A 15,420-nucleotide genomic window follows, 5' to 3' on the forward strand; every position below is an offset into this window, starting at 1 on the left:
ATAGGTAGATGAAGAGAATTCTGTGAAGAGGAAGGCTGAGTCAGAAGTCCCAGTCAGACACAGAGGAAGCAAGATGACAAGGCAGAACTGAGAAAAGGTACCAAGCCACGTGGCTAAACATAGATAAGAATTATGGGTTAAGTGTAAGAGCTAGTCAGTTATAAGCCTGAGCTAATGACCAAGCAGTTATAATTAATATAAGCCTCTGTGTGTTTACTTGGGGGACGGAGTGGGAGAGATTTGTCCCGACCACCAGCCGGCCAAGACACAGGAAAACTTCAAACTACATTGTACTCATACACGTAGGCTGGTAGGTACACAAGTAACATACCAACTGATAACAAAGTAGTGAAATTATCTTGCAGGTTATAACTCCATTATTCCATGGAGCATTAATAGATATGGATTACCTTTGAAAGAACATAGAAAAAAAGAACTCTTAACCAACAATCCACAATCCTTGAATACCAATGTTAGCCACCAACAATTAAACACCAGTCCCTTCTACAAATTTAAAAATGTTGATAAAACCAAATGCCCTAGATTATAAAACCAAAAAAGCTCCCAAAACCTAAAAATATCACATTAATAATTCAGCATCACTTACTGAAAACACAACCAAACCTAGAAGCAAGAAAGACTCAAGTAATACAAACCCAAAATGCTAAAGCTGAAGTTTACTCATACCTATTCATCTTTAAAACACTAGTCTATTCTAAAAAAATTAGCATTTCCACTACCTAGTACAGAGAACATCAGAAGCAACCATTAATAAGAATACTAAGGCCAGGCACTACACACCCATAATTCTAGCACTGAGGAGGACAAGGCAGAATTATCAGTTATAGGCTAGCTTGAACTATATAGGGAGCTATTGTTTTAAAGCAAACACCTTTGATCCCAGCCCTCAGAGGCAGAGGTGGGCGGACTTCTAAGTTCAAAGCCAAGTGGGTCTACATGGTGAGTTCAAGGATAGCTAGGGATGTTACACAGAGAAATCCTCTTAATGACAAAAATCTTTCTACTTTGAGGGCAAAACTTTAGTTACACAAAGCTACTGGAAGTAAAGCAACATCCTGTTTCCACAATAATAATCTCACAGTGACTATAAGAAATACTTCTCTTTAAATACTTAATCCTGACAGAAGTACTATTGCAATAACCAATATCTATAACATCTAAAAATCTATAAGCACATTAAATTAATACAACAAACCTTTTAGAATCTATATATGTATATTGCCTAAAGGCCATTTAAGTGGAGAGTTGTTTAAGGAAGAAGTGTAATGTGTGACATTATAAATAACTGCTAAATGGAACAAGACTTAGAAGTACACTAAACTCTAACTCATTTCTTCCATAAAGTACTTACTAGTAGAAAGAACAAGAACTAAGATAAAGTGGGGGGGGGGGGGGTCTTACTATGCAGCCTGGAACTCCGAGATCTACCTGTCTCTGCCTCCCTAGTGCCACCAAACCCTGAGCATGCTGATGATCTTAAACAAGTTATTAAACCTGAATTTGTTTCAATATAAAACTCAAAAAGCTATACTATCTGCCCTGTGGTGTAGCTGTGAAATTACAAATATTTTATACAGTAGGGTTAGGCAATCAAGTGTCAGTTATTTTTAATTACCCTTCCCCAGTAATTACTTATAAAGAATTCACTTTGCAAATACTACTTAAATATAAAGCCTGAAGAAAGTACTACATATGTGTGTAGTGTTTAAATTTTTTGTTTAAAAATAAAAAAAACCAAGAGCATTCTCGAGAAACAATACTAATTCAGAAATTTTTGTGTAATGGAATTTTACTTAAAATCTGGCTGGTTTGGGGTGGTGAGATGCCTCTGTGGATAAAAATAACTGCCAATCAGACTTCCATCCCTGGGACCCATAATGGAAGGAAACAACTGTCCTGAAAGCTGCCTTCTGAAGATCATAGATGCACAGTAGCACGCATGCTCCTATATATATACAGGGGACAACTTTCAGGATTCTGTTTTCTCCTTCTACTATGTGGGTCTCTGGGATCAAACTCAGGTCAACAGGCTTAGTGTTACCTGCTGAGACATCTCACAAACCCTCAATGCTTCAATGTATTTATTTATTTTTATTATTTTAAATTATATGTGTCTTTGTGTGAACATGAGTGCAGATGTCCACTGAGGTCAGGGGTATCTGATACCCCTGGAGCTGGAGTTACATGTAGTTATGAGCCATCTGATGTGGGTGCTGGAAATTGAAAGATCCTCAGTGGCTTAACCACTGAGCCATCTCTCCAGCCCAATGCTTCAACTTTTAAAGATATTTTGATTGTTCATTAGTCTGTCTCATCTTATTTATGCCTTCTACTTATCCAGTTATTCTTCATCCTGTTCATTCAACCTTGCAAAACAAAATAAATGGGCAACACTTACTGTCTCTACATCCTTTCATTCACTCCTTAAATCCACTACAAATTTGTTATCCTAAGCAATCTTTTTAATCTGTAAATAGATGTGTGCATCAGTGGTCTGATTCACTAGTTTCATCTCTCATTATTTAACACACTGGTCTGTGTTTGATTACAAAAGACCTGTAGACATCCAAAGTATAAGATGACCAAAAAATAGAAACATCTGTAAGAAGCTGAAACACAGCAGTACAAAACAAAGAAACAAACAAGAATACTTTTATTTGGATTAAGAGGATTGCACTTTTGATAGGCATACTTGATGTGTAAGAATTAACCATTAATAGCCTTCAAACAGTTCTTAAAGTACTTTTTGTTTTATTATATACTTCCTATTTTTCAAAGTACCTTCACATACTATTTCAACTGTCCTCACCAATCCTAAATCAGTTGAGACACACTGCTAATAAATCAGTAATACAGATTACATCCTTTACTCTAAAGCAGTTAATGTAGAATGAAAGTATTCTGCCTTGATTCTCTATGTTACATAGTGTGCTAGTATGCCATAGTGAACTTTTCAAAGACCAGTGAAATAAACAAAAGCATGTAAATAACTTCAAGTAAATATGATTAAATATTTTAAGAATTATATATGGAATCTAAAGAGAAAAATACTTTCCAGATATATGTAAGGGGGATACAACAAAGGTCTCAGCAGATTCTAGAACCAAGGAGTCCAGCAAAGCTGGCATTTAGGAAACTGACAGGTTATATCAAAATGTTAGGGGCAAAGGCCATGTGAAGCTAAGGAATTTGAAAGCACCAGCATCACATTCAACTGATTGTCATACCTTATGGTTGTTTTTAACAAATCTTTTTTTTTTTTAAGGTTTATTTATTTATTATGTATACAGTGTTTTGCCTGCATGCCAGATCATTACAGATGGTTGTGAGCCACCATGTGGTTGCTGGGAATTGAACTCAGGACCTCTGGAAGAGCAGTCAGTGCTCTTAACCACTGAGCCATCTCTCCAGCCCCATACCTTATGTTTTGATCCTTGGAGATTTCTTTTCTATTATGAAGGGCTTAGCTGTGTCCTTAGAAAGAAGCTAGTAATATTGTATGCAGTACTTGTAAACATTTTGGTATGCTTTCCAAAGAAGTCCTTTGGCTTAAGTGCCCTTTTAAGAGTTTTTTGTTTGGTTTTTTTTTTTTTTTTTTTTTGGTTTTTCGAGACAGGGTTTCTCTGTGTAGCTTTGCGCCTTTCCTGGAACTCGCTTTGGACACCAGGCTGGCCACAACTCACAGAGATCCGCCTGGCTCTGCCTCCCGAGTGCTGGGATTAAAGGCGTGCGCCACCGCCGCCGCCAGGCCACATTCAACTCTTAAGAATAGAAGAAGCCGGGCAGTGGTGGCTCACGCCTTTAATCCCAGCACTCGGGAGGCAGAGGCAGGTGGATCTCTGTGAGTTCGAGGCCAGCCTGGACTGCCAAGTGAGTTCCAGGAAAGGCGCAAAGCTACACAGAGAAACCCTGTCTTGAAAAACCAAAAAAAAAAAAAAAAAAAAAAGAATAGAAGAAGAATAGACTGGTAGCAGTGGTGCACACCTTTAATCCCAGCACTCGGGAGGCAGAGCCAGGCGGATCTCTGTGAGTTGAGGCCAGCCTGGTCTACAGAGCGATCCAGGACAGGCACCAAAACTACAGAGAAACCCTGTCTCGAAGGAAAGGAAGAAAAAAAAGAATAAAAAAGTAAGAGATTCGCCACATGACTCTTCAAAAGTAAGTGTAAACAAGTTAAATTCATAGATAACTTCAAAACAACAACATAAATACAACACTACTTAATCACAGTTAATATTCATGACCAAGCTTTGACCTCTTTTTTTTTTTCAAAAGAGGGTTTCTTGTAACTGCTCTGGCTGTCCTGGAACTCTCTCTGTAGACCAGGCTGGCCTCGACTAACAGAGACTGCCTGCCTCTGCCTCCCAAGTGCTGGGATTAAAGGCGTGCACCACTACACCCAGACATTTAAATTCTTAAGACTGTGAAAAAGAAGATTTTTTTTTTAAAGTCAACAAAATATAATTCTCAACAATAGTTACCTCCTACAGTAATACATATATATTTCAGGGTTTGGTGTTTTGTTTTGCTTTGCTTTGTTTTGTTTAGAACAGCGTATCTATCATTCTGTAGCCCAGCTGATCCTGAACTTGTATAGGAGACCATCCTGTTTCAGTCTCCTAAAAACTGGATTGCCTGCATTCAAATCCTGGCTCTGCTAAATGATTATTGCTAGGGTTGCATGTTTACACCACCACACCAAGCTAACATACATCTTAAATTCAAGTTTACCAAACCAAACTGACATTTTTTTTATTCCATTCTGTTTAAAAGAGACAAAGTATTGTTTCAAAGTCACCAACCATTCTTAAAATGTGTATAGCAGCTGCCTTTATACTAAAAAGTAAAGATGATCTGGATGTGGGGGCTCATACCTGTAATCCTATCGCTCAGAAGGCTGAAATGGGATTGATACCAGCCTAGGTCACATACATAGTGAATTATAGGTCAGCCTGGGGTACAAAGTAAGCCCTTATTTCAAAAAAATAATAAATAAATAGATAGATAAATAGATAGATAGATAAATAAATAAATAATCAAATGAGGCGATTTAGTTCTGTGGGTTACTTTAAAACTGGCAAAGGAATAAATTATGGTTTGAGTCACAGAACCACATTCCATTTCTGCAGTATTGCTAATCTTGAAACATTTATATTATACACTTAGGAGCCAGGAGGCATCGTGGCACACACTTTTAATCTTTGAGTTCAAGGCCAGCCTGATCTATAGAGTTAGTTACAGGACAGCCAGGACTGTTACACAGAGAAAGCCTGTCTCGAAAAACTGGAGGTGGGGCAGATAAAAGAGTTCTCAGTTATTACTTAAGACTGTAGTATCAAAATATTACCTGTGACTCTAAAAATAACCTTAATAGAAAGTTTGATATGTACTCCTCACTCACTCATCCTCCAAAGTCTATATACCCATATGAAGTAAATATAATTTGGCATTGTTAGAGGACTTTAGAAATCTGACAGCCGGGCCTGGCGGTGGTGTTACACACCTTTAATCCCAGCACTCAGGAGGCAGAGGCAAGTGGATCTCTGTGAGTTGGAGGTCAGCCTGGTCTACAGAAGGAGATCCAGGACAGGCACCAAAATTACAGAGGAAAAAAAAAAAGAAATCTGACAGCCAGCAATCTACTGAGACTACAAATGCAGCATTTTTAAAATACTTTTCTTTTTCTAAATTTATAATTCATCTTTATTTTTCAGAATGTTATACATATATACACAATCAAATATGATCATATCCATTCCCATTTCTGCCCTCCAAGTCCCTTTATATGTCTCCCAACACATCCCCCTCAACTTTATGACTCTTTAAAAATAACCTCCAATTTGTTGTTGCATGGGTTTGGGACCATCCACTGGAGCATGAGAAACCTACCAGTGGGAACATCATGAAAGAAGAATGATTTTCACTCCTAGATAAGCTGCCAACTGCCAAAAACCCCTTAGGAAGGGATAGGGACTGAAGAGCAGATCTACGCCAGAATTTTGGCTGGCTTGATCTTATGCAAGTTTTATGCAGGTAATCACAGCTGCTGTTTCCTTTAACTTTTGTGATACTAAGGACTGAACCCAGAACTTTGTGCACAAGTGTTCTATCACTGAACTAAAGTACTCTACCACATTCCCTAGCCCTCTTTGAGATAAGCAATCCAGGCTGTCCTAAACCTTACTCTGTAGCCTAGATAGGCTTTGAACCTGTGATCTTACTGTTTCAGCCTCCCTGAGTAGCTGAAATTACAGGCCTGTGCTACCAGGCCCAACTTGTAATTGCTTTTAATACCTCACAAATTACTGGATCCTAACCATTTTAATTTTTGTTCTTTTCTAACCTAAGTTATTTACTGCCTATGATTTCAGGTCCTTATTTAACAAACAAGTAGGTAGGAGAGATAGCCTAAGATTTCATCCAATTTTGCATGTATTTATTCATGTATGTGTGTAGTTATTATACATGTGCCACAGCAAAAATGCAGGGGTCAGAGTACAACTTTCACAAGTTGGCTCTCACCTTCCACAATGTAGGTGCTAGAGATTGAACTAAAGACATCAGGCTTAGTGGTAGGTGCATTTACCTGATGAGCCATTTCCCAGGGCCATTCTTCTAGTTTTAACATACTTAAGACTTTTAAAGCCAGACATGGTGGTTCATGCCTATAATCACAGTGCTAGGAAGGTAAAAAGCAGGAGTTCAAAGCTATCCTGGGCAACACAATAAAACCTTGTCTCAAAACAAATAAAAACCACTCAGATTTTTAACTTAATGGAATACAATACTATTCCTGTCTTGCAAAAACAAAACAAAACAAAACTATATTCAAGTATATATTCAGGTTGGAGATATATTTCAGTAGTAGGTTCAAATGCTAATAATGGGAGAGTGGGGGAAACATACCTTCAATGTGAAAGAGAGGTATTTTTTCTTTCCAACCCTTTACTTATTACCCTTAGAATTGTCCTTTAATTTGGACCCAAAAATAAAAGTTCAAAACATTGACCTACTAATACTTTGATCAAAAACAAAATGAGCAGGGCAGTGGTGGCGCATACTTTTAATCCCAGCACTCAGAGGCAGAGGCAGAGGCAGGAGGATCTCTGTGAGTTTGAGACCAGCCAGGTCTAGAGTTCCAGGACGGCTCCAAAGCTACAGAGAAATCCTCAAAATGTCTCAAAAAAATCAAAAGAAAAAAAAAAAAAGAAACAAAACTACTGCCTGACTACTGTTATAAAGTGTTCTTATAGAAGTCACATTTGCTTATTTTTATTATCGAAGGGAATATTTTTTTAAATCAAAATTGAAAATTTTTCAGAAGCTTGGTTAAAAGGCATGAAAGTTCTGAAAACCAGGACTTTATTCTATAAGCTAGGATCCATTTGGTTCTGCTCCCAAATAGTGAATTGGATTAAAAATAATAGAAAAGCTGAGGAGCTTTAAAGTTATTGTGACAGGAAAAAAATTGAGCTTTTTACACTGTATTACTAGTTCCAAGACAATAAACTATCAGTCCTTAACGATAAAGGGAAAAACAACCAACCACAGTCTGAAAAGTCCTTTTAAATGTGAAATAACTAAGTGCTGCTAAGTGCTATGTTATAGAGTTTGCCTAGCATGCAAAAGGTCCTGAGTTCACGTGGCAGTGGTGGTGCACGCCCTTAATCCCAGCACTGCAGAGACAGGAGGATCTCTGAGTTCAAAGCCAGCCTGGTCTACAGAGCTAGTTCTAGGACAGCTAAAGTTAAGGCTGTTACACAGAGAAACCCTGTTTCAAAAAACAAAAAAAAAGGTCCTGAGTTCAATCCCCAGAACAAAAATATACATATTCATACATACATACATATTTTGTAAGTGAAGTTAACCCATAAAATTCTCAATACTTAATGAATCCAGTACTTTAAAATAGGTGGTTGGGAAGGACCAGACATGGTGGCTAATAATACCCATAATCCCAGCACTTAGGAGGTTGAAGCTTTAAACAGGTTGCCAGGCTGATCTATAGAATAGATTCAAGTTAGCCTGGGCTGTCTCAAATAAATAAATAGATAAATGAATGAATGAATAATAGTAGCAATAAAAAGTAGAAGCACACATTCATAAAAGAAACTGTAATAGAATTAAATTCCAGGATCAGTAACAATAGATCCTTGGCACAAAAAAGAAGTGTCTTCCTGTAAATCAATTACATCTGAATTATTGATTATGATTGACCAGGCATATTTTGACAAATTTATTTTAAAAACAAATAGCTGGGCGGTAATGGTGAACTCCTTTAATCCCAGCACTCAGGAGGCAGAGGCAGGCAGATCTCTGAGTTCGAAGCCAGCCTGGTCTACAGTCGCAGGACGGCCAGGGCTATACAGAGAAACCCTATCTCGGAAAAAAAGAAAAAACAAAAACAAATAAACAAACAAAAAAAAAACCCACACACACAACCATTTATTTCCATTAGAGTAAATTTAAAGCATATAGGGAAGTAGAGAGGAAAGCTTGATTAACTACCTTGCACCGAACAATCATGTACTGGTAATTGTTGAAGCTGGATGACTGCTACATTCTCTCACCCTCACTAGATATTTAGAAGCAAATTCCAGACATTATTCCTTTCACATTTCAGATGGCCTTGGGTCATTTAGAAACCAAGTCATCTATTTACTAGTTCTTGGGTAAATGAAGTTCTGAGATATTTCAGTTTTACTTTCTTTTTTTTTTTTTTTTTTTTAAAGATTTATTTATTTATTATGTATACAGTGTTCTGCCTACATGCATGCTTGCAGGCCAGAAGAGGGTACCAGATCTCATTACAAATGGTTGTGAGCCACCATGTGGTTGCTGGGAATTGAACTCAGGACCTCTGGAAGAACAGGCAGTGCTCTTAACCACTGAGCCATCTCTCCAGCTCCAGTTTTACTTTCTAATAAATACTATTTTGGTTTGGTCCATTTTCTTGACAAGAAATTAGCAGTGACACTTTCATCTATAATATAGCTGAAATTCTGCTTCCACTGTTAACACATGTTCATTTTCTGGTGAGAACAAGGGCTAACAAACTGATATTTACATAGGCGCTTTCTAATATTCGTTACTATTGCTATAAATCAAGCAATTAGTAAATTAGTGTCCAAACTAATCTATTTAAGCCTAGAATATAGCTGCACTTTATTTTTAAAGTGAAAACTTCCCTTTGAGATTAGGGAAAGTTTGGTTCAAAATCTTTTATATCCCTGGCATTGTGGCACAAACTTGTAACCCTAGTATTCTGGAGGCTAAGACAAGAGGGACCAAAATTTTCAGGCCAGTCTGGACTATATTTTAGGACACTGTTACAAAAATCTTTTTTAACAAGATTACAACAATGGTAGTAATTACACAACTTTCAAAGCACTTCTACAATTTTGCATGGACTTTTACTATTTACTACTGACTGAACAGGATCAAGACAGCCACTCTAATAAGCAGTGTTGGATCACAGGAGTCACATGGCTTAAGCATCTGTAGGTGGTAGAATAGTAGGTGCAGACTGTACCTTCCTAGTCCCAAAGCACTTAAATGGAAAGAGACAAGAGAGTTGGGGGTCAGGAACTGGGTTGTTGTTTTAATGTTTTTAAGAATGTCTCAACGCTGGGCGGTGGTGGGTGGTGGTGGCACACACCTTTAATCTCAGCACTCGGGAGGCAGAGCCAGATGGATCTCTGTGAGTTCGAGGCCAGTCTAGTCTACAGAACGAGATCCAAGACAGGCACCAAAACTCCACAGAGAAACTCTGTCTCGAAAAACCAAAAAAAAAAAAAAAAAAGCCGGGCGGTGGTGGCGCACGCCTTTAATCCCAGCACTCAGGAGGCAGAGCCAGGCGGATCTCTGTGAGTTCGAGGCCAGCCTGGTCTCCAAAGCGAGTTCCAGGAAAGGCGCAAAGCTACACAGAGAAACCCTGTCTCGAAAAACCAAAAAAAAAAAAAAAAAAAAAAAAAAAAAAGTGTATCACTATGCCTTGAACTTGAGACTCTCCTGCCTCCCTGCCTCAGCCTCTGGAGCAGTTGGGACTTACATGCATGTCCTGCCACACCTGGAAAGCATTTCCGTTTTATTATTTACTAAATGCCTATGCTGCTATCAAGTAAGCTGTATCTTAAGGCACAGAGTTCTTATCTAACAACCTGATCTCGGAGTTGGAAACACACAAGGCAGTTCATTATTGCAGGGACTCCGATGAGACTGAAGTGCACAAGGAAAAAAAGGTTTGATATTTACTTAAAGTAAAAAATTTCCCCAAAGGCTGAGGATATATATATAGCTCAGTGGGAAAGCACTTGCCCAGGCCCGGGGTTCAATCCCCAATTCAAGAGGGTGGGAGGGAGAAACCCTTCCCCAGTAATTCCACGTTCCCTGCCAGACATTAAATATACAAGTTTGTACTTAAATGACTTTCACCTCATGCCTGGTAGCAATCTCTCTTGACACCAATAGTTCCTATCTTTTCCAAACACCTAACTACAAGCTCCACAATCTCCCAATTTCAACCTCTTCGGAAGCTGGCCTCCCTCTACCACTCAGATTCAGAGATTACAAGTAAAGAATGAACTCGATAAACGGGCTTAACCGAGCCAAATTTGAGATCCAAACGACCGACTATGAAAGGAGATGGGACATTACCTGCAATTCACACCAGGCGACTTCCACAGTGGTTTCCGTGTCCAGACCTTTGTAGACCGTCTTAAAAGACCCTCTGCCGATTTCGATGTCAAATTTGAGAAAGCGACCGTCATTGGACATGCCCACGGCCTTGGTCTCCAGCTCTTCGATATCATCCTGTTGCTGGATGTTCCGTTCCTCCTGCTGCTCTTTAGCGCTGCCGCCGCCGCTGCCACTTCCACCTCTTGACGGCGGTGGCTCCTCTTTGCCCCCCACGAGGCTGGGCTGGGACACCGGGCGGTCTTGGCTGGTACTGCTGGGGACGGTCGTGGTGGCCGAGCCTACAACGGCTTGTTCCCCAGGGGAGGCAGCAGCTGAGGGCTGCCGAGACACCTGGGAAGCAACGGCGGCGGTCAAAGTTTCCTCTCGGTGAGGCTCGGGGGGAGCGCTCGGAGGCACCGCTGCGGGCACACTCGGTTGGGGGATAGACAGAGGGAGGCCCGGCAGCTCCAACGCGGTGGCATTGGAGTCGCAGATGACGCTCCGGCGGAAGAAGCGGTGCTCCGTCGGGGTGGTGGTGGCGGCCGCCCCCCGGCTGTCCTTGTCCATAGTGTGACGGCGGCGCCGGTATTCCTCGGTTCTGCCAATCCCAGAGTCGGCGACCGTGGCCCCCAGCTTCTCGCCCACGGAAGAATCGGAGCTTGAGCCATTCTTGGGGACGGGCGCCGGAGGCGAAAGGAAGCCCGGGGTGCCGCTCTGCTTCTCGGCCGCGCCGTCAGACATGGTTGGTCCGCTGGAGTGAAGAGTGCGGGCTCGGATTCGTGAATCAAGAAGGGGGACAGGAAGGCCCGGGAGAGCCCCCAAGAAGTGCTGGGCAGCGCTCCTCCGGCGGGCTCGGAGCCACCGGACGACTCCCACTCAGCACTGACGAGACGGCCCGAGGGCGACGCGGGACTCTGGGTCCGGCTGCGGCGGCTGCGGCGGCTGCTGCTGCTGCTGCTGCTGCTGCTGCTGCTGGCACCGAGGCTGCTGCGGCTCACGGGGCGGGCTCGTCGGCGGGCGAGGCAGGAGCGGAGCCACGGGGGTTAGCGCCGCACAGTCCGCATCCATCCTGCAGCGAGCGGTGGCCGGTAGGGCTGGGGCAGCAGAAGCGCCGCAGTCATGAGGGGCAGGGCGCGGGGCTGGCTCCCGGGCAAGCGGATGCGACGAAAGCGAAGACGGCTAAGCTCCCGCCGCCGCCGCGGCCGCCGCCGCCCGCCGAGCACGGCGGGATAGGCCCTGAGGGCGGAGGCAGAGAGCGCGAGGGACGAGCCCCGACGCCGGGCGGTGGCAGCCCGGGGCACAGGAGTGGGAGGGGCCGCGCCGGGGAAGGAGGGCCGCGGCCCGGGTTCCCGGTCACTCGGCCGCCGCCTCAGGCAGCACGCGCCCCAGCGAGGGGACCAGTCTCACAGGGCGTCCATCACCAGACGCCGAGGGCCGAAGCCTCGGAACCTCGAAGACTGAGGAGCGGCCCCCCCCGTCCCCGAGGCCTCCCCGCCCGCCCCGGGCCTGGCGAACCTCTTTCCCCTCTCTGGCCGGCGCCGGCGGCAGAGGAGGGAGGGAACTGTGGGGAGGGGAGGGCCGCTCGCCGCGGGGCCCGGGCTCCGCTACTTCTCTGGCCAGGAGGAGAGAAGACCGAAGGAACTGGGAGGAGGGGGATAGGGAGAGAAGAGAGCAGTCACCCCGCTAGGCGCCTTCTGTCAGCGAAGAAGGGAGTGCGGAATGGCCGAGCAGAAGAAGCGCGTCCGCCCGGGAAACTCTCCGCTTTAAATGGCGCCGATGTCTGAAGCCTCCACACAGCCCGCTTGGACCCCGCCCCCCGCTGCCCGGGGCGGCCCCGCCCACATCGCTCTCGGGGGCTCTCGCGCAGGCGTGCCGATCTCGAGGCACAATGGGATTTGTAGTTTCAGAGTGGAAACCGTGAAAGGGACCGGGAAGGAGGGCTCCTACTACTTCCGTGATGCCCTGCGAGTGCTCTAGCCTAGTGCCTCCTGGGAATTGTAGTTCCATTTTTGAAAACCGCCCCTCCTGAAAGCCTGATGGGAGCGTCATCGTGGGTCGCTCAATTCCAAAGTCAGTGCTCCCTACCAAAATCACTATTCAGGAATCAATTGCAAAAGAAGAGGAGAAAGGAAAGGAAAAAAAGAAATGGGGAGAGAACGAGAGGCTTCCGTCATGTTCTGCTTAAATAGCTCATAGAGCTGCCATGCAATGAAAAATGATCTGTTGTTCGCCTTTAATGGAGAGCCTCCTCAGTGTTGAGTGACTAGGGGTGTGGGAGTGGAGAGGAAGGCAAAGCTGGATAACGAGAGCCTGAGATCGAAGACTCACGGGAAACTTGGTGAAGAGTACATAAAAGATCACTATTGATTAAATGGGTTAGGGAAGACACGTATATTTCATCCTTCTCCCCTCCACAACAACTTAAGACCACATGCTCGGCACCAGTTCCCAAACAAGTACTTTGGCTGCGAAGATGGGCTGCCTACTAAATAAAACCGAGGATTAGCGCGAAGCCTCTTTGCTTTGCCAGAAACTTAACTGGGGGGGAGGGGGCAGGCTGGTGGCAAGCATGGGAGGAAGTCGGGTTCGAACATAGTCTACATCTTTGATCTTCGATTACAAACTTAAGAGGGCATAGTTGACTTTCCGCCTCTATAGTTGGGTAAAATTTATTTACCTTTTGTTTTGTTTTTTCCGTCCCTCGATGGCTTAGTAAAACAGCCCTTTCTTTACTAGAGTTGCCTATCTGTACATATGTGATTTATACCAATCGGGAAACCTAGAAACGTACAGTTTACAGTAATGGAATTCTTTTCTTCAAAATATCCTTAGTGCTTCCTGGACCACCTTTGCTACTACCTAAGATTATGGTTGTGATGAGCACCAGGGGGCACCAGACAGAGTAGGAAGACAAATTTATGAGCCAGATGGCAGTTACAAGTCTTAACCCAACCGGTGAGAGCGGGAAGCGCTTAAACGTACGCAACCGCACCCGAGCGTGGATACGCTGCAGCCTCAGCCCGGGACTGGAGCGAGCTCTGAAGCCCGCATTCTTAGTCCAAGACCCACCCCAGTGAGAGGAGCAGTAGTTTGGAAGCAGCTAGAAAATTCGTTAACTCACGGTATCTGGATAAACTCCGCTTAGAGAAGTCTTGCTATATGATTAATATTAACTTATCAGAAACGTTTAAAAAGAAGTCAGCACTCCCCCCCACCTTTTTTTCCCTTACCGAAAGCTACACTTTAATCTTTAGAGTTTGTTTGAAACCAATGGTTGTTAGATTTCATAAAGGTGGCAGATTGTGAACACTTTAAAATACAAATGCAGTAGGGACAGCGAGTATACTGAAATATTAGGGCTCTACTGTTTAAGAAAATCATTATTTCCGTATATGAATGATAAGTCTATTTTAGTAAATGTAATTAATGGTTTATCTCCAGTCACAAACCTAAAGTCAGCAAGTGAAGAAATGACTGTGAAGCGCATTTTTGTGTTACTTCTTGAGGCTGCTGATTATACTTTTCTCAATTGTTGCTTTACCAGAGAAAAGTTTGTTTATAACACAAAGAAACTAATTATACAGTGGTGAACTAGAAGACCAGTAAATAGCAATGTTTATTTTTTGCCTATATAAAAAGAAATTAGGGTATGTCTGTATGGGTAGTCATGAGTTTTGTCTATCTTTGTTGCTTATTCTTATTTGCTAAACCCTGAAACTTTGGTTGCATGGCAATGGGCACAACTTCCTTAACTATAACTATGACCTGTCAACATGTCATTTCAAAAAGTCATTTTAAATAACTTAATAACCGTTGACTGTAAAGCCACACTTATCCACATGACAACTTTTCCTACTTAGCTTTACTGTGAAAACAGATATACTTTTGAGTATAATCACTGAGTGCTGGTTAGACCTAGAGCTTGTACTGTAGTGTGGCTGTTTACTACACTTACTTGTTCATTTCTCTTTAGGATTCTTACCCACCCAAGTAAGCTGATAATTTTCTGTTAACCATGACTATAATTCCTGATAGTACTTTTCCTTTCTCTGGCATTTCAATTATCAAGTTCTCTTCCATCCCCACAAAACAAGGGACTAGAGGTATCTGAAAGAGTTCAGCATACAGTGAATGCACTAAATATGGACATTTGACACATTGCCATTTAGGTACTTAAGAATACAAATATTTTCTTCTTTCTCATCATATTTTGTGTTGCCTCCTATTCTCGTTCAATTTCTTGATTTATGCTTCTTTCTATTTCCCATCCAAGCATCTGTTATGTTTACAGTCTCTTGCCATTGATAACTTACCAGCAATGAAAGTCAGCGGCAGCTTTAGCTTAGGCAGTGGCTGAAATAAGCTAAACACAGACATCTATCTACCTGACCTTACATGTCACTTTGGTCAAAGGGTAGCTTCTTGGATTGTGGGCAAAAAGATACCATGGAGAGTCTCTCTCTTTTTTGTCTCCTTTTCCGTGTTCCTTGAATTTCCCATGAGTAAGTTTTGTTTTATTTCTGTCATTTGCAGCTCTGTTTGGCCTTATTTCAAACTCTGGCTCCTGTTAACTGATTTACAACAGCTTACTATTTCCAGGTTTAATGTGGATAGTACGAATATCACCTGGAATGTTATTTCATTCGAGAAACCTCTCTGACCTCTTTACCTAGAAATAATCTTTTCTCCCCTCAAATTTCATTATATGTTACTGTTACTTCT

General features: G+C 42.6%; 1 protein-coding gene across 1 annotated transcript in view; it reads right to left on the bottom strand.

Annotated features, from left to right (window-relative positions):
* Window positions 1–11,558, bottom strand: part of Wnk1 (WNK lysine deficient protein kinase 1) — a 145,740-nt gene extending 134,182 nt beyond the window's left edge. The window contains 1 exon segment of the mRNA XM_052721955.1: window positions 10,678–11,558. Coding sequence (XP_052577915.1) covers window positions 10,678–11,439 — 762 coding nt within the window. The 5' untranslated portion in view covers window positions 11,440–11,558.
* Between the last annotated feature and the right edge of the window lie 3,862 nt (window positions 11,559–15,420).

The sequence above is a fragment of the Peromyscus californicus genome, unplaced genomic scaffold, assembly GCF_007827085.1.
Source record: "Peromyscus californicus insignis strain IS unplaced genomic scaffold, ASM782708v3 Scaffold_6__1_contigs__length_162567912, whole genome shotgun sequence".
Classification (NCBI taxonomy): Eukaryota; Metazoa; Chordata; class Mammalia; order Rodentia; family Cricetidae; genus Peromyscus; species Peromyscus californicus.